The 20,106-nt window shown below is 32.7% G+C and overlaps 1 protein-coding gene across 1 annotated transcript; it reads right to left on the reverse strand.

Annotated features, from left to right (window-relative positions):
• Positions 1-572: 572 nt before the first annotated feature.
• Positions 573-13,968, reverse strand: LOC148628708 (elongin-C). Its single transcript, XM_088592900.1, has 4 exons — positions 13,844-13,968; positions 6,443-6,631; positions 5,509-5,557; positions 573-2,388 (listed from the first exon to the last, which is right to left on the reverse strand). Exons 2-4 carry the CDS (start codon positions 6,606-6,608, stop codon positions 2,247-2,249), a joined length of 357 nt encoding a protein of 118 aa, XP_088449026.1. The 5' UTR covers positions 6,609-6,631; positions 13,844-13,968; the 3' UTR covers positions 573-2,246.
• Between the last annotated feature and the right edge of the window lie 6,138 nt (positions 13,969-20,106).

The following is a 20,106-nucleotide window of genomic DNA, read 5'->3' on the forward strand; positions in this document are numbered from 1 at the left end:
TCATTTCTACAGTTTTTGCCCTAACATAAATTCCTGACAAAATGCATATCCAAATATGGTAATCTAACACTCCACCGAGTTTCATTACAATCCTGCAAGTAGCTAAGAAGGAGCTGCGAACAACACGTTAGACCAAGTTTTGCTGAAAAATGCCTCAAGTTTAAAGAACCAGCACTTCTACAATTTTTGCCTAAACATAAATTCCTGACAGTATGCACATCCAATATGGTATTCTTGCACTCCGTCAAACTTCATAACAATCCTGCAAGTCGTTGAGAAGTTGCGGATAACACATCAGGCCATTTTTTGCTGATAAAATGCCCAAGTTCAACAGCTGTCATTTCTACAATGTTTGTGAAACGTAAATTCCTTACAGTACGCACATCTCCATGTGGTTATATTACATCCCACAAAGTTTCATAACAATGCTGCAAGCTGCTTAGAAATAGTGTGGATGGATAGACGGGCAGACAGGGTGAAACCTATATTAAAGAAATTACAATATAGAAGTTATATAACCTCCCCTAAATTTCGTTTGAAGGGGGTATAAAAAACCGATGGGACAAAATAACTGACAGTAAATTCAAACTTTATATATCAAAAGAACAAAATATCACATTTCATTAAAAATCTGAGAAAAATAACTCAATTTAAAAAGAAGGGTGTAAAACAAGTAACTTTGGTGAAATTTATCTGATCTAACTGAAATTAGAACATGATCAGTATTTTATGATACTCAATAACTCTACTAAGTTAAAGATCATTCAATATCTTCGGAAGTTATCATCTTTAAAGCTTTGAGGGACAGCCACTTAACTACAATAAATTCGAAGGGTATCACATCGTACTTAACCACTTTACGTGGTACAGTATGAAAATCTATAAGAGGTATTAATGCAAATAGGGTATGTAAATCTCATCATGTATGGTTTCATAAGAACGGGTCCTAGTCTACCATTCAAATGCAAAGAGATTTGTCATTCACTGAGCGTTGAGTTCAGAATTAAAAGCAAAACATCTTTTAGTGTAAAATGCTGATAAAAAAGACAAATTTCTATTTTTTACATGATAACAGTGTTTAGGAAAAAGCATTAAATGGAAGATTTTGCATTGTAAAACAGCATCTCAAGATCCCGGAAGTAAACAATATAATGCAGATCAGCCAATGGATTTCAATTCGTTCTACATCAGAAATTCCAGTAAGGAAAATGAAAATAAAACGAGACATACAGAACCTACATACATGTATCTCCCTCTTGAAACAACTGATCAGGCATTACAACAATAAATGTTATTTGTTCTTTCACTTTTTTGTTGTTTGTCGTTTTTTTTTCTCTGCTGAATACTAAAACAACTATTTTTTCTCTTAAAAAATTTAATACATGAAATACATGTGAACAACATTTTTTTTTGCCTCTCACCTACACAATGTATTACCACAGACCTAAAAAAAATACAGAACACTTGCACATACCTTTTTACAAAAATTAATTGTCAAGAATCATACACGGAGAGAGGATAAAAACTAATAATTAAAGGATAAAAGAAACACCAATGCCTATTTATGCTTCTATCTATCTAAAATTCAGACAAAAAATAATCAGAAGTTGGATATTCAAGATGTTATACAAATACATGTAGTTCATATATATATATATTTTCCATGCAGTCATAAAAATACAGTATTTGTAATGCAACACAACATCTTTATTTCTCCATACAGAAACTCCATTTTTAGAAGCCTGAATTTAAGATAGATCTTGTTAAATATTTTTCGCATATTGCAAACTTTATGTAAGAGATGGGGTGGACTGTATAAATAATGAAATAATACACTATTTTATACCTAAAGCGATTACAATGTGCCATTATTTGAGCAGCAAGTAAGCACTAGATAAAGCTGAAGAAATATTCATCTATATAGTGTAGTTGTTCTGACCAGATATCTTTTCAAATAGATTGAAAAACATTTTCATTACAACAAATATATTTGTTTTCAACTACTAATTTACAAATTGGCCACTAATTAGAATAATAGTATAAACAATTTGTAAAAAACCTTAATCTCATGTTAAACTTCATTCTTTCCAAGGCATCTTTTTTTGTCGGAATATGTAATATTATTTGCTGTATGCAAGTAAAAAAGCTTTAGCTTAAAGTTAAATTACAATGGTTAACAATTCTATGATTTAATAAATTAACCGAAGAAAACTAACCAGGTTAACACCACTTAAAAACAAAATATTTCAACAATCAAGGAAATTAGCAGCCATTAAAAGTTCTAATGCGATTTCAGGAGCAATGGGGAACTCTGGAATCTCTGTTGAACTGTTAGTGTATCTTACTTTGTATGTAAAATACATACACACTTTCTGTAAAACATGTGACCTGAAAATATAAAATATCACATGCTTTCTAAAATCATATATATTCCAAAAACCTTAAAATACAACACTGATGTATGTATTAATTGTAAAATAATAGAGTATTTGATTACAGATACACAGGAACTATTTTTCAGCAAAAAAGCAAACAAACATATCTATTGCAAAAGTTTATTCAACTTGCTTTCACATAGTGTATGTAAATTTTAAAATTACATGAACAATCCATGCATACAACAAATAATTAATATACATGTATATTTTCATATATATATATGTGTTGACCAAACCTTTAACATATTGTTTTTTTTTTAATTCTTCTTTTGTCTACTGCATGTTTTGTCTGCAGCATTCCTCAGAATGATTTAATCCAATCTTGGCACATAAATAGGGCACCATATGTAGGTAACAAATTTTGTAACAAATAGACCAAAAGATTGTAGAAGGTTCATACTTGGTTTAACAAATAGGTCACTAAAATGGCTTATGATCTGCAATACACATGTAAAAATTTTTCAAAATGGCTATCATTCCAAGGTGGCCACAATTCAAAAAGTAAAAAGAAATTTTCTTAAATTCACAGAGATAAAAAGTGATTTAACACGCTCCTTTTAATGTTGACAGCAACAAAAGTATTTCACTTTAATAAAGAGCTTTGCCACACGTAGCATGGTACAACTGCAGTGGTCAAACTCTGAAGCATAGGGACTTACAATTCATAACAACTGGTTAAGAAACAATAAAGCACAAAATTCAAGTTAAAGTTTTAAAAATCAGACTAGAAAGTAAAATGTAGAATTTTTCAGGTATAGCCACTTCGACCCTATATATCTCGAAAACCTAAGATATACATGTATCTGAAATACAGTCAGAGATTTTCTAGAAATCCAATAGAAAAAAAAAGATATCAGACCAACAATAAAAAAAGTATTTTTGGGTTGTGGCCCATTTGACTTTATAACTCAAAAATAGTAAAGAAATACACAATATGCACCTGAAATCTTATGGACAAATGCAGGCAAGGATTTTCATAAGGAATTCAATGAAAAGGAAAAATTCCAAAATCAGACCAAAAATAAACAAGAAGCTCAAAGGATCCTAAATAGCTCATCTGCTGAAATTTTTGCCTTTCAAGGGCAAATACTCTACCAAGGAACTGACTGACAATTTTGACTTACAGAAGTCTTTGGAAGGACTTATCATAATGATCATTCCTTCAACTGAAATTTTCATTTTATTTATTATACAATTTTCAAGATATTGGCTGAAAACATCATTTTTTGCCTTTCAAGGGCAAGAAATTTAAGAGTTGTCCGACAACTTTGATCACACTTATGTAGGCCCTATCAGGAGGATCATTTCAGCAATGAAATTTCTTTCTATCTACATGTATTATAGTTTTCAAGATACTGGCTGAAAACTGTGTAAACAAACACCATTTTTCACCTTTCAAGGACAATAACTCAAACAATGAGTCATCTGACAACTTCGACCCAATGCATACTTTAGTAGGCCTTATAATGAGGATCATTTCAGTAATTGATAGAGTACGGCTAAACCTAACAGTTTTGGAGATATATGTGAAAAATATCTATCTGACCCCTATGTTCTATGTGTAGTAATATAATGGCAGCCATGTTTTAGATGGATTAAAAAAATCACATCAGTTCTATGCATAACACACTAAGGAATATTCATACCAAGTTTGGTTCTGATTGGTCTAGTAGTTTCTGAGGAAAAGATTTTTGAAAAAATAACATTGAATAGGGAAAAAAGGTCCATAACTCCAACATTGCTTAAGTCTCCCTAACCACTTCTGGGTCAATTGTTCCTACATCTACATGTATGTAGTACCAAAAACACACTGAACCTGGATCTATGCATTATGTGTGTCTTCTGATCAAAATTAGTCAAAATAAAGCTGAGAATGTGTAGTTTAAAATCATATTTGTAATTTACTACAAAAGTGTATTTACATGTGTGAGTTACATGTATTTGCCTCCATGCTGTCAGTTAGCAGAAAAGGTTAAAATGTGGATTTTCAGTATTATTTATTCAAGTAAATTTTGTGAAGAATTTCAACAATTATTGTACCACTAGCATAATGATTTTGAAGGCCTTATTTTCCAAGCTTTGCAATGGTATGCAACTCCAAGATTTTATCTGTCCTGGGAATTCACAGTGAAACTTTGAAAATTACTTGTTTAACATGTAAAGTAATGGAAACGTTAGAAGCGTTTAGTGAGACCTTAACAGATCCAAACAAAATTTGATCACAGACAGATCTCATCATGTTGAACACTTTTACCCTGTCAGAATTTGGTTAATCCTAACGCTTTTGGAGATTACGTAAAAAACTTCTGTTTGACCCCTGTATTCTATTTTTAGTAAAAGCAGCCATGAATTTTCGACAAATCAAAATTCCCCATATTAGTTCTATGCAGAACATCCTAAGAAACATTCACACCAAGCTTGGTTCGAATTGCTCTTTTTGTTTCAGAGATGAAGCTTTCAATAAATGACTACAGACGACAAATGCCATGCTATGTCAATAGCTCACCTGGGCGTTTGTCGTGATAACATAATTAGTGAAAACTAAAAAATAAATTTTTTGTTGGTGTGGGCCGTTTTACCCTCACCACCTGAAAACCACAAATAATATCTGAAAAAAAATGTAAGCAAGGATTTTTACAAGGATTAAAATAAAATTCTTAAAATTGGACCAAAAATAAACAAGTTATTTTCTTGATACTGGGAAAATGCATGGTTTTGGTCCCTCTTTTGGGCCCTAATTTCTGAAAAGTTCAAGTCTTTATCCCCCAAAATCAATCTGCGTGAAAAAATATCATTGACATTCCTTTGCTTTTACTGGAGTTTTAAAGTTAAAATTTTATGAAATGCTTGTTTTACGCCCCTAATTCTACAACAGTTGGGGCTATAACCCCCATAATCAATACCAACCTTCCTTTTGTGGTTTGAAACCTTGCTCTTAAATTTTATAAAGATCAACCAACAAATAATCAATTCATAACACGAAAACCAAGTGTCTACAGACAACAACGACAGTGTCATACCAATGAACAACCACAATTGTGTATAAAAAGTCTATACTACATGTACTTACGGTATTTCCCTAAAATTTATCTCATTTGTTTCGTTCTCAGCAAATTGTCCTGAAAGAAAACATGAAATATTAAGGAACTGCTAAACAATCTAAATCTATGATAACCCTTACCATGCCAGAACCATATATATACAGTCATGTGCTTTAAAATGAGGTTATATTATACAGAGTTTTAGCAAAAATAGGGACTTGACAGCTGAACAAGGGGTCATGAGTTGAGAAGGCCACAAAAAATTGCGAATTTTTTAGGGGTAGTGCTCAATTCTCTACCTCTTACAACAGCAGAATGGATTCATACTGCTTCATTTCACCAGGTTTCTTTAGAATAATGATGTCTCTAATCATTCCCACGATGTCAACCTCATATACTAACCACTTCCGGTTTTAGGCCAATCTGAAGCCAAAATTGCAGGAAATCATCATATTTTTTCTCATAAGTGACCCCTCTGGGGACCCCTGACCTTCCACTCGTGGATTGTTACGGTGTATCCATCTGCGCCATGAAAACTGATTTGTTCAACGTATCATACATGTAGTTTTTCTTTCCTCTTTAGTCTACCCTGAACTTGACTTTTTATGAGCAACTCGGCAAGTGTTTCGAGAAAAGCAGAGTATCCTTACCCTAACGGTACACCTGGTCCGTGCTCTCAGTTTTTAGTGGAGTCCAAGTTGCCCATTTGCTTTTGTTGCTTTGTGTGTATGATTTTAGTTACTTTGTGTTCTTTGTTGTGTATGTCTGTTTCCATGCCTGGTCTTTGTCCCTGGATTAGGTTCTTTTGATATTCATAGTGTTTTGTCATCAAGAGACAGTGTGCAGTGCTAAAAATGGGGTTGTACCAACATATACTGTTTGATGATATGAAGAAGTCATATTAGAATTTAGAAATAAACTGAACAGGCCTAACAAGATAGAGTGTTCAAACACATCACTTACCTGGACCACTCAGCATTGCTTTTATAGTCCCAGATGTTAAAGCATGGTCTCTCTTTACATAAAATTCATGCCCATCAGATGATACAAGTTTAACATACATGGCATCAGGACCCTCACAACCACCATACATCTTCTCCTCATCTCCTTTCTCATCTTTGTCTGTCATCTTGGGTCAAAAGTGAGGATTTCCTGTAATTAAAAAATCATAGTTGAATTCAATTAAAAAAACAAATTTGTTGTATCAAAGCATACCCAATGACTTGCAAACTAACTGGCATATTACTTAAAAACACTAAATTCATAAGGATACATGATTAACATATCTATACTACTAAATGTAGAGAGTTGAATCTTGAGTCCACCCTTATTTATTCACTGTTAATTAGACATATATTTATTTATGCCACCATTTTAGAGTTGTACCTGAAGTTTAACAAGACAAAGTGTAATCACCATGTGTGGTGGATTTAGGACAGAAAAAAGGAAAAAGTCCAACTGTATGACTAAGCCATTCCCGACTATATTTTTGTGTAGTGTTGAGAAACAGTAGGGAAGTTCCAGGCATGAACCAGCGACACAGAGTAGCAAGATCTACCAGATTTACATTTGTATCAACTTAAATGCTATGGAATAAATTTGATGTTCATCAGACTTCAGCGACCCGTATCATTTTGACATTACATTGATTGGCAATGACATACATTTGTATTTCATGATCTTTAAGTATACAAAATCAGTGTTACAGCTATCCCCTTTCGACAGGGCAGTCTGCCCATTGTTTTCCAAGCTCCCACCAGTGCCCTTTTCAGATGCATGAATGCCATCATCCCCATTTAATAATTTCAAATGCCTGTTTCCCAATTTCTCATCAGAAATTTTATTTACATCATTACTATTTTACTTGTTTTTCCATTGGAATGTGCACAGATTGTAACCAATATTGACTGTTTTGAATCAGGTCTCACTAACCACTTCTAACGTTTCCATTACTTTACATGTTAAAAAAAGTAATTTTCAAAGTCTCACTGTGAATTCCCAGGACAAATGACATCTTGAAGTTGCATACCGTTGCGAAGCTTGGAAAGTAAGGCTTCCAAAATCATTATGCTAATGGTACGATGATAGTAGAAATTCTTCACAAAATTTACTTGAATAAATAATACTGAAAATCCACATTTTTACCTGTTCTGCTATCTGACAGCATGGAGGCAAATTACTCACACATGTAAACAATATTCATACACTTTTGTAGTTAATTACATATATGATTTTAAAGTACACATTCTTAGCTTTATTTTGACTACTTTTAATCATAATACACGCAAATAATGCACTTACAATGCATATGTCTAGGTTCAGTGTGTTTTTGGTACTATATAGGGGGGTGGCCATTTGACCCGGAAGTGGTTAGTGAGACCTCAACTGATTGCCCATTGATTCGATTTACAAAGTAAACACATTAAAGGTGATTTGAACTCAATAACTGAATAAATTAATTTTGTGTTTTGGGGGATTTTTAAATCATTTCTGCCAAAATGCCCAAGCGGGAAAGAAGGTTGAGAGAGTAACTGTGAGTCTTGCAAATTTTATTTTCACTTAGGCCCTATTTCATTTCTATGACTATATTTTACATGTAGTTTGTAAATGGACTCTGTTAAAAATTCAATTTTGCTCAATTTTGAGCAAAATTGATGATTTGAATTTAAGGTAATGACAAAGAATGTACATGTACCAGAGACATGCATTGTAGAGATTAGAACACAGGATGAACACTTCTACATAGATCATGGCATTTTATTATCAGAATGGACAAGTCTAATAGAATTAATTCTAGGGAAAGAAAGTCAGGAGAGGAGCATTATAAAATTGATACAGTTTCTTTTCAGTGAGAAATTTAGGTTGCAGGCCATGTATCCAAAATCTCAACCTTCTGAGTACTGCTGCTCTGGTTCCATTGAGCACAGCAGAGGTGGAAAGAGTATCCTCTCAAGTCATATTGGTCAAAAATGAGCATATGTACAGGCTAAATCTTAAACATCTCACAAGTAAAATTGAACTGTGATGAAAGTTGTTTTCAGTGTGTTGTTGACAAAGTGGATGTAGTACTTGTTAAAATAATGTAGAGTCATAGGGTGTGCCGTTTTCTCCGTCATAATTTGTCCGGCAACAAACCCTTTCTAAGACCATTATCTTCCCTTTTTGAATCCTAGCTGGAACAATATAAATACTTTAAGAATAGAGCTAAAGGAATAGGAACAAAAAAGTTGACTTTTATTTTAAACAAAATATACAATATAATGAGGATTGACAGCGATTTTAATTTTTGAGGACCTATGCAGACTAAAATATTGCCAGGCATAAGGTCCTGCACAGTAATCATTTTTTTCAGACCTGCATAAATTCCGTCCATCAGGTCCCAAAGGTCCAATGAAAAGTGTTTCCCTTCAAGCCATACAAGAATAAAGTGACACATTCACTGATTAGGCAAAACTCATACAATTTGCAAAGTATAATTATGATTTTTGAATGCAAAAAAATTCATTTTAAATGTTACACGATTTCCCCTAGATACAATAATGTTACACTGTGTCCAATACTCTCCCAACTGCATTACAATTCCAACCCATAACTTGCAATGACACAAGCCTGGAAAGAAAAATGTGTTTATTTCGTCTAAATATATCTGCTTATACTAGTCTTTAAATTCAAGTTATTTTGAACAAACAAAGAATTTATAATGTATATTTACCTTGAAAGCAACAGAATTTAAGCATAATGTAATTGTCCTAAATCTTTAGTTTGGAGACAATATTATTTGCATTAAGTTAAAAGATTTAAATGAAAGTACATGTAAAAGGGTACACTATACAATTACATGTACATTAAGGTGCACTGTTTAGCACACCAAGTTACCCCTGTCAAATTTTGTAAAATTTAAAATTAAAAGTTGAAATTTGGTGGATATATTGTTTAAAGGTAATTAAGCATTTATACATAGACAGATTTAATATACATGTATATGTAATGGTAAACAGGTGTAATTCAAATGAAAAACAGTATCCAGAACGTTTCAGTCCCCTGCCGTATTAGGTTCTCTCCTCAGCATAAGGTGGCTGATTTTCAAAAAACCTTACTTGGCACAAACTTTTGGAACTAAAATTGTGAGAGAATGAATCGAAAAGGGTCTAATATTTTTACCCTTTTTCCACCTACTCCATGCATGCTTTCATCCTGTGGTAGTGTCTAAGTGCCTGGTATTTTATAAATTATAGTATTTGACTGTTAGTTTTGGAAAGGCACTGCTGATTTGTACTGTAACTCAGTAATATTTTTTTTCAGTATCTTACCATGGCTACTGGACTTTATAACAGTAATCACTAAATTACTTATAAATGACTTGAACCTCCACACACCAAAGATTTAAAAAAATATGCACTTTTCCATGACAAAACACTAGAAATTTCTGTGTGATCTATCACTATTTTGTGAACATCCAATCATTTCCTACAGTTTAAATTCTATTCCACAATTAATTTGACAATACTGTCATTTTCATAGGTCTTAAATTTGTAGAACCACTGTGTAAACAAATTTTAAAATTATTGTTTATACAAAATGAGTTACCTCCCCTGCAGTCTTCACATTTTCTGTAATTTCAACAATGCAGTATTTTTCCAAAAAGTTTCGTTTGCAATAGTTAAAAGACTATTCCTTTCAAATGGTGATGATTTTGGAAATTCAGTATCAACATTCTTGAATATTGTTACATTCCCTCAAATACTGCACCTCATGGTACATGTATGCATTTAATGAAAAGTAAGAGTTGCACAAATTTCCCTCAATCTGTACTCAAGAAACTATACAGCATCATGCTGTCACATCCTCCACTTTTGACTTATTTAGGCCCCAAAATACTTGCTGAACTGTAAAACTTCAAATTCACAACATGAATACAAACTCTCCTTTAACTGACATAAATGGAAAGAAGGAAACTTGTTCAATGTGTAAATTTTCGAATAGCTGAAATGAATTTGTAGGTAAATTAAAGTTTCCACATTCATTTTTTTTTAATCTAAAAAAAAACTTAGGAATTTCAAATAGGTTTGGAGGAATCCAACAAAAAAAAGGGGGGCTTACAAACTTCAATCTATTATAGTGCATGCACGTCGTTCAACTGAAAAAGACCCTTTAATGCTATCGTGATTGTCTCAAACATTACTACAGTAAATCCCACACAATACGCAAAATATGTGCCGAAAATGTCGATTCACATGTTGTCCCACATAAAAACCCCTATGGGGATTTCCAAAAGTTGGCAGATATGTGAATTTCTCAAATTAAGTTTTAGTTCAAATAAAAAGGTTTTAATTCTGATATGTCTGATTTTTAAAAAATTGTATGACAATTTTTATACAAACCAATGAGCCCTAAAAATCAAACATCGCGACAAAAAGTGCTCTATGGTAAAAAAAATAACCATGCTCTTTTCTAATCCTAGATTAAACACTACATGTATGTGCTTAGACGATCCCAGCTGATATTTATTTGTATCTGAAGTTCAGTAAATGATCTTTTTATACATTTATCTGTGTTCGTGATATTATGTTTATGGAAAAAAGTACCGATCTAACACTTTTCATAACTGTTAACATTATGATAGTTCATTTTTTGGGAGCAAAATACCAGCATTCTGTAAGACATTTTTTCTAAATTTATGACAAAAACTTGTCTCAAAGGAGAGGACAAAAATCAGTTGATGAGAACTACTCCTAGACTAGTACATGTACAATTTGTTATATAGAAGGTTAAAAAGAATTTCCTGTAATATGGCAGAAAAGAATGTCTGAGCAAGTGAACTGCTCCAACACCTGTGAATTCATGATGTCAGATTGAGATTAGATAAGACCAAGTAGACCATGCAAAATAAGTCTCCCAAGACATAATTATTTGGACTACTCTAAGATTAATTGGAGGTATAAAATTCTGCTTCTTCTAAATCATTTCAGGATATACATCTCATACAAATACAGCTTTGTTGTATCAACAGTGGTGCCTACTGTACCTCTCATTGATCTTATGTTCTAAGAATCATAAGAGTTGCGATTCACAACCAACAGGAGAGTTCGCCAATATCATTGGTGATATCATATCCACTAATTTGCATATCATTAAGTGTCAAATTGGTTGGCAGATAAACAAATGAATAAACAATCAAAAACTTCCCAACTTTCAAAAACTTTATAACTTTGTTATTTTATATCTAATTTTGGTTCTGTGAAATGTTTCATTTAGATAAAATAATTCATATTTCGTATAAATAAATCTTTACTTGAAAAATAAATTTGTTATGATACTTATTTGCAAACGTCTATTTTCACATAAATTTATAAGTAAAATCTCATGCACATGAAGTCTAATTACAGTGTTTTCCCCGAACTCTGCGCATCCGGTATGTCTGCGCTGACGTCATGTCCGTAAATAGAAAATTGACAATCACCTGTTTTCATCCGTAAAACAAAATATCAATCAAGAATACAAGACATATTTGGTAAGTTTCGTTCTTTCAATACCACTTGTAAGTAAAATTATTTTAAAAAATCTCTAAAATTATGTATCAGTCGATAAATTGACTGGATTAGAGGGGATTCCCTAATGTGTAATGACCCACGACAGAATGACCTAGTAAACAATGCACTACATGTGATTTAGAATCGCTCACCTGTTATGCATTTTCATATATTAGCTCAAAACCATGTTTCTTTCTTAATAATCTCCAAAGGATATGATTCGCCATATGCAAATTTAAATATATATAAAGATTAACGAAAGTTTTATCTGCCATCATCACGGAAGAGCATCTGCTTTACTTTGACATTGACCTTAGATAGTTCTACATTCTGATTGGTTGGAACGTTATTCTACAGTAGTAAATAAAGGAAAGATTTCAATGTTTTAGAAATACTGATGTTAATGAAAAGAAAAACTTTTAGAAAAAAATTATTTTCTTAAACTTCTTCTAATTTTAGACAATGCAAAATAAAAAAAGAGCAAATTATAATTTAGAAATGTTAACAGAGGCTTTTGATGATGTCAGAATTAAGGGAGAAAGTATAAAAGGTGCAGCTAGAAGACATGGTGTCCCAGAGAGCACACTCAGATTACGATCGATTAAACAATATTACAGGGGTTGATAACTTAAGAATGGGTAGTCCGACCATTTTTACAACTTCAGAGGAGATTGAGTTAGCAAGGCATTGTGTGTCAATGGGCAGAAAAAGGTTACGGGTATGCACAATGGCAAATAATGTCCCTTGGGTGTTACCTCACAGAGCATCTTATAAATAACTAGATTTTGTGACTGTACCATAGACATTTACAATAGATATATATTAATTGGTTATTAAAACTTATAACTGCCTAATCAGTTCATTTAATAAAAGAAACTCGTAACTTTAGCTCCGCTTAAAAATCACATTATCTCTAACGTATCACAACAACTACAATTCGAACCCATTGTTTTGCAACTTTTATTGGTTAAAATCAACTAAAACAGTTTGCTCTGTTCAATGAATGTTCTGAACAATTTGTAAAACTTAATTTGAAATTTCATAATCATTCCTTTATCCATACTCAGGTGTTTATTCTCGGCATGCGCAGAATGACCGGACTTTCATTGTTTACAAGAAAACAGCATGTTTGTCATATAGAAAACAAATAAATCAAATTTGCTAATGCCACTGGTTATAAAGATTGATTTCCTGAAAAAAAAAACATTGTATGTAGATTTAGTTTTCGAAATTTTAAAGGACAGTCAACCATGAACTTATGTTTATACAAGACAGCAAGTCTTAGGTGCGCAGACATACCGGACTGCTCTGTACTGAATATTTATTTAAAAATTCCATGGATAAAAAGAATTCTATTTGCAATTTTGGGAACCAAAATATTTTTCGATTATCTTAACAAATGAAAAAGTTATGATGATTTAAAGTTGATGCCCCATGCCACTCAATGCATTTTTTGCCAACTAAAACCAAATCACAGGTAAGTGATGACAATGAGAAGAACTCTCCTATATCAGCAACAGATGTAAATCATTTCGAAGTTAATAACGAATCAACAGGCTATTTTCGGCGATTACAGTAGACCTAGTTTTCTTAGAAATAGGAATTCCAAAGTACTCTTTTAATCTCCACGAATATAATAAAGTAAGAATATGGTTGTGTTATTTCCCTGATGTGGTTTTCTTAGAGTGATGCAAATTGGGATTTTGCGACATGCTTTGTTTTGATATGACGTGCGTTTACATGTGCCAGTTTATGATCCAAGAATCAAAAATAAACGACCAATCTGAATGAAAATTGATGAAGAATGTATTTAGTGCCGAAAAAAAACTCTTACTTATCAAAATACTAATTCTTGAAGGGGTAAGAGCCCCCTTAGTTGTGATCCTCACGCTTCTACTTCGGTCCTTACCAACAGATACCCGGATGATAATTTGACCTCGTGACTTTTCCGGTGCGCATCGAAAAATGTTCCGGTGTCGGGTCAATGTATACACATATTTCGTTAATAGAATATGCACAATATATGAGTAAATTGCCGCTTGTGAAATAAAATAAAAACAAAAATTAGAATATCTAAATTAACTTTATAATTGTGCAAGTCTATTGAAAGATGATATAGGTAATTTGAAAAAAAATATTTAAACGTATTTTTCTTTAAATTTGACTATTAGGACGTATAAAAATAAATAAAATATCGTCATAATCGATCAGTCAATCAAAAGACAAAAGACGTCACTGGTGACCCGGGGTTATATTTGAGAGAAACCTGTGAAATGAAAATATTTCCTGGGCTTCCAGGTTAATATTTCGGTAGGATTGAAAGTTAGTAACCGAAAATTGCATTACGGTAATACCTCTTATTCTCTTTTTATAAAATACATCTATAAGTTACAGTAACCACTATCAATACATAATTTGGAAAATTATGCAGAAACCTCTGAATATAATATTTGACCATATTGGCTTGGTTACAAAAATGATGTACCTCTGTACCCCTTGAAGAAGACCAAGTCATAAAACGTTCACTGAAACCCAAGTCTATATACGATAATTTACTAAACAGAAAATATACAGACGTATATACAAATTTATTGATTAAATGATTATTTGATGGAAAATAATATATTATTTCAGGAGCGTAGTTCTCTCTCACGATGTATGGCAAGCCAAAATGGACAAAAATGCCTATTTATAAATATTTATAAATAATAATTAATATTTGAAATCGAATTATAAATATTTACATGTATAATTTGTTGATTAATATTTATAAATGCATTAAAAATATTAATAGATATTTATTATTCGAGCCAAAGTGGACAAAAACGCCTAATTATAAATATTCATATTTCATAATCCTATTTCAGTAATAAAACAATATAATATTTTATACAAAAACCCAAGATGAATTTTATTCTGATATCACTGAAGCACTAGCAATATGAACCTAACTCTCACCAAAAAAGAAAAAAAAAACGGGAGTGACATCAAGATAAGCTGAATATCCTGTTCCGCAAGCAGCACCCGTCATTGATCCGGTAATAATCTAGCAGCAATCATGAACAATAATGCAGTCTGCGACACGTGTAAAACACGAGTGACTAAAAGGATGCTTTACCTTTATATCTTAATGCGATATACCGTGGCTGAACCAGGGGGTTAACATCCCTCGTCCAAGTTTATTGGAAAATTTGTCATTCTTAGATGTAAAATTCACAAAAAATGGTGAATAATGTTCCAGCACCCTCTTTTTTTCTGAGGTACCTCTCCTTTTCAAAGTGTCGAGATTCGCCGCTACTATAAACCGCAGGATGTGTGTTTTAGTGTCATGAAAGGTTTGAGTTAAGGTAGCTCCATCATATTTTTTAGAAGCTCGAATTTACCTATTAATATTTATTTTGATACATGTTGTAAAATTTTTTACTACTATTTGAAAAATGAAAAGAAAATAGTAGGGGCGAAAAATGACCGCATAAATTAGTATTTAAGGGAAAGGCCACCTTTGCATTAAGTTAGGCTCTAATGATAAATCAAACCCACGTAAACAAAAATCACCGAATATATTTTTTCCAATAATTAAACTAATGTGATTTCTATACAGACACAAAACTGAAACATTTTGAAGAGGTAGATTCTATACGTTTACGACCTCATGATAACCGGTGCATTTTTTATGAAGTCAATGATGCATTTTTGTTAATTGTATTTTGTTTTATCTCTCATTTTCGTGAATAATATTAAAATTATTCATTTAAAGACATAATACATTGTATATATAATTACAGAATACAAAGTATTTTTTATTTGTAAATTTTCCTCCTTGAAAAAAGGCGATACCCACACACTTTATATAGTACCCCATCAAAAAGCATATTTTTTTACACAGAACCCAGAAAAATATTCATCTCAATGGCATATATGGCGGGGCTTTTTTGTTCTCAGTTACCTGGACCAAAGGTAATTGTGAGCTATTGCAATTGCCATCACTTTACGCCTGTCGTCTGTCAAGGGAACCAAATTTATAGCGGTAATCAAAAGAATGTAATCCAGGAACAAAAACCAGACATGGAAATCAGACATACACAACAGAGAACATAAAGTAACTAAAATCATACAAAAGCAAATGAGCAACATAAAACTTCTGTAGCGATGACTTAAATCTTGTAGCAACATAACCCTGTTCTAGAAGCCGATATGTTAGAATTTTAGCGCGACACAAAAAGTCTGCGTTAAAACGACAAGCTCTGGCATAACGTATGAGCTGTGATATGAACACTCCATGCGCAGGTGCTTAAGGGATGTTGCCACAAATGAAAGGAAAGTTGACAATTCTGAATGAAAAGTCATCACGTTTGGTCAATAGTTTTCCTTTACCATCGATTTCTAAGTGTAGGTCAAGATATGAGGCCGACTTCATAGTGTCTGTAGTATCCTTTATCTCAAGTTCTTTGGGGTAGATGCGATGTATCAAATCCCCGAAATTAGGATTATTTAAAGATAGTACGTCATTTATATAGCGGAAACTGAGATTAAAGGATCTAGCTAAACGATATTCTTTCGGATCAGATCAGCTATAAATTAGTCAGCCTCATACGAGTGAAGAAATAGATCAACAATTAGAGAAGCACAATTTGTTCCTATTGGAATGCCGACTATTTATTGAAAAACGCGTCCACCACACTGGACAAATATATTGTCGATTAAAAATTCTAGCATTTTGTAAACATCTTCCTCTGTATATTTGGAAGATGATTTGGATATACATGTATTTGTATCTAGGTGTACCATCTTTTTTGGAAAAACAACGATGTATAATGTGTTTAAGTCGGGATTTTAAGTGAGTATGGGGAATAGAAATATACAGTGTTGAAAAAACATAGGTTTTAATGCTATTATATTCTGAAAATAGTTTTGAACTGATTGTTTCCAAAATATCTTTCGAATTTTCCAGGATCCACATTCACTACGGAGTAACAAGTGTTATGGTGGACTGCAGACCCTCTTTGACGGCTGTGAGTATAGAAGTTAAAAAGTTTTGAAAAAGGTTTGGTGGTACATTTTGCAGATCCAGCTATACAACGTTGTTTGTATGCATTCATGTGTAGTTTAGGAATCCAGTACATCACAATCATCGTCCTTGGTAGAGATACCAAAAAAGGATACATGTAGCACAGATTTATTGTTTTCCACAATCTCTTCTTTGGAGAGTGTACGGTACACTGTACTCGGGACCTTTAGAAAGAGATTCGTTTTCGTTGATGTGGAAGCGGAGAAACCCCATCCCTCCCCAATACGAAAAAAGCGTCGCGAATTGCGCTCTTGATGAGACCTGTTCCATTTACCGGATCCCGAAAAAAAATCCATTGTATGACATCGTTCTGGTCCCCAACCCGACTAACTACATTCGAGTAAAAGTGGGGAGGGTTGCAGGGTCAGGGTCAGTTCGAAATACAAAAGAGGCCGAGTCAGTGTTGAAGGAAAATGAAGTTGTTGTCAAAAGAATAAAGTCCAAAATATATCGACAGTAAACTAACAAACTGCCATTTTACATTTCCGAGTTTTATTCAGATTTCAGGGGAAAAACCAATTCTCCTTCAGCCTATCCTTTATTTAAATTTAGTATTTCTCCACTCTCAATGGTAAGATTTTACCATGCTCACTAAAGCTCGCATGCTGAACATATTAATTTTAGAATCTCGAAGAAATAATTTAAACCACACATTACTGAAGAATATATTTATATTTTCTTAAGTTACCTGCATAAAATTTCTAGGAAAGGAGAAATGAAGCCTTATACCACCAAGCGCCGATCAATTTTAAAGTAATGGAAATTTATACAGCTACTAACCACATACATAAAGTTTATTGTTTTCCCCATAGGATTGAAGTGAAAACACCGTTTAAAGACTAATTCATATCTTGACATTTCGAGGATAAGCGAATGAAAATAGCACTTTTAAAACTGAATTGATTTGACTAGCTTGGCCTTCCTTTCGTTGTTAAATTCTATTCAGCAAATTGCTCTATAATAAAACTAAATCGTGATAATTCATAGTCTTAAATTACTCTTTGCTGCAAAGACTAGTAACATTTAATTAGTTTCGTGTTTAGGGTACATATTGTTTCGCGTTTAAGAGTTAGTTTTCCTAGAAAACAGTAATTCAAGGATAAGAGTATAAACGTGTCCTACATATGTATTATCATACATAAATGCCCTCCGAAAAAAAGACCGACCGCTTCGCATAAATCGGATTTCTTTTTACTAATGAGACAAAAATTAGAAATTAAAGTTTTAACATTTTAAAGGACAGTAAGGGGGCTTAATCTTAAATACCGGATCAGTTAACTGCCTCTGTGTTCACTTTTGATACCGTTTGTTTTGTTGCTGATATAGTTAGCGACTTTTTGCACTCGTAATTTCAGTACTTTACATTCGAATATAATTTGCATAATTATATATTACTACACCAACTTATTCTGCTCATCGGTGGCATACAACTGTTAATTCACGCTTCATGTAAGATCAAAATATCGTACACATGTGTTTTATGTGTGTTTTTTTGCTTGTATATATGAGAACGGGAAAGAGTGATCAAGATTGAGGAAACTTCGTAACCAGTTGTTTTGATTGAGAAACATTCGGGTCTTCACGGTTACGAAAGAGTAATCATATCAAGGGAACCCGGATTCCAGCGAAAGTCACCCGATTTTAGAGCACATCGCATTCGTGCCATTTCGGATGTTGAAAGCAAGCCGATATCAGTAACGATCAGGGACTTCAAAGATTTCAGTCTTTGATTTAATAGAAGGTATATCTTGTAATTGAGGTATACCACAAAAAAGTGGATATAAGACATATTTGTTTATTTATACTAATATAGTGCATAAACATGTTAATAAGTTAATAAATTCTAGAAACACATAAGGCGTACAGCTTAACATCCAAATCACATAAGTTATGTCACCATCATGAAAAAGGGTGGGAAAGTTTGATCCAAAGCTGAAACTATACCTTGAATGGAGAAAGATGAGAATTAGTATAAACATTGTTTAAAACGAATGCACATAATATTAATCACCTAAATTGATATTTTGGACTTCCAATAAATAAATGGGATCAAAAACTGATGTAAGATAAGAGTTCTTCAAAAGGCAAATCACCACAGACTTGATCCTATCTTTTTATGGTATTGTGCGTCTATAGTTCAGGAGGAATGGAATTGATATTCACATGTTGGAAATTATCTGATATGTCTGTATACAAATTCTTCAGATAGCAGGTTATGGACTAGGTTATACTTTCCAAGAGATATGCATATATATTTTGAAATATTGATTTAATTCCAATGAGATGAAAACAATTTCGCTGTAAAGTATGAAAAAGATAATAATAAAACAAATATCAGAAAAAGAAGATAAAATGAAATATTGTGCTCTAAAAAAGCATCAGAAGAATATCGAAAACGGTTTTTCAAATGATTCATTTTTGACTTTCCCTTTTGACCAATTCGTTATTTTCATAAAAACAGGTATATGCACCAAAGATTGTACTTGCAGGGCGTTAGGATGAAAAAAATGAAATTTAAATATGCATCTCATTAATCGAGATTAAATGTTCATAAACCGTAGTAAAATAAACCAAATAAGTATATACAACCAGTCGAGAAGGGGTTTAAATAAGTACTGAAACACAGACTTTAAAGTTAATTAGATGTAGACCAACATTGTATCAGAATATACACTAAAATGACAATAGCAAGAGAAAATATATCTTCTTCACAAAGTTTATATACAGAATATCTTTCCATTCCGATTGTCACGATCTCTCTCAGTGAGTCGGGGACATTTGCGTTGTTTTGTTGTTCTCTTATCGCTCTCTTGGCGTTTCTGCGGCTCTGTAGTGCAATGATACCAAACGCGACGAAGAAACCCAAAACACTTACTACACAAACATAATAGTATACAGCATAACTCGCTGAAAAAGAAGGACAATTTTAACTTAAAGTGAAATAGATAACATTTATAGCCTACTAGAAATAATGCTGACAAATTTTAAGATCACGCCAATGGTTTTTAGTGTGTAGAATCTGTAAGAGC

The sequence above is a fragment of the Perna viridis genome, chromosome 1, assembly GCF_037379345.1.
Source record: "Perna viridis isolate PV_CMFRI_1.1 ecotype Kerala chromosome 1, ASM3737934v1, whole genome shotgun sequence".
Lineage (NCBI taxonomy): Eukaryota > Metazoa > Mollusca > Bivalvia > Mytilida > Mytilidae > Perna > Perna viridis.

Excerpts from the sequence above, each read along its gene's own strand:
- LOC148628708 (XM_088592900.1), bottom strand. The coding sequence starts at position 6,608 with ATGACAGACAAAGATGAGAAAGGAGATGAGGAGAAGATGTATGGTGGT. Across the intron at positions 5,558-6,442 it reads AGCAATGCTGAGTGGTCCAG|GACAATTTGCTGAGAACGAA; the intron begins GTAAGTGATGTG and ends GTTTTCTTTCAG. Across the intron at positions 2,389-5,508 it reads ATAAATTTTAGGGAAATACC|GTCACATGTTTTACAGAAAG; the intron begins GTAAGTACATGT and ends TTATATTTTCAG.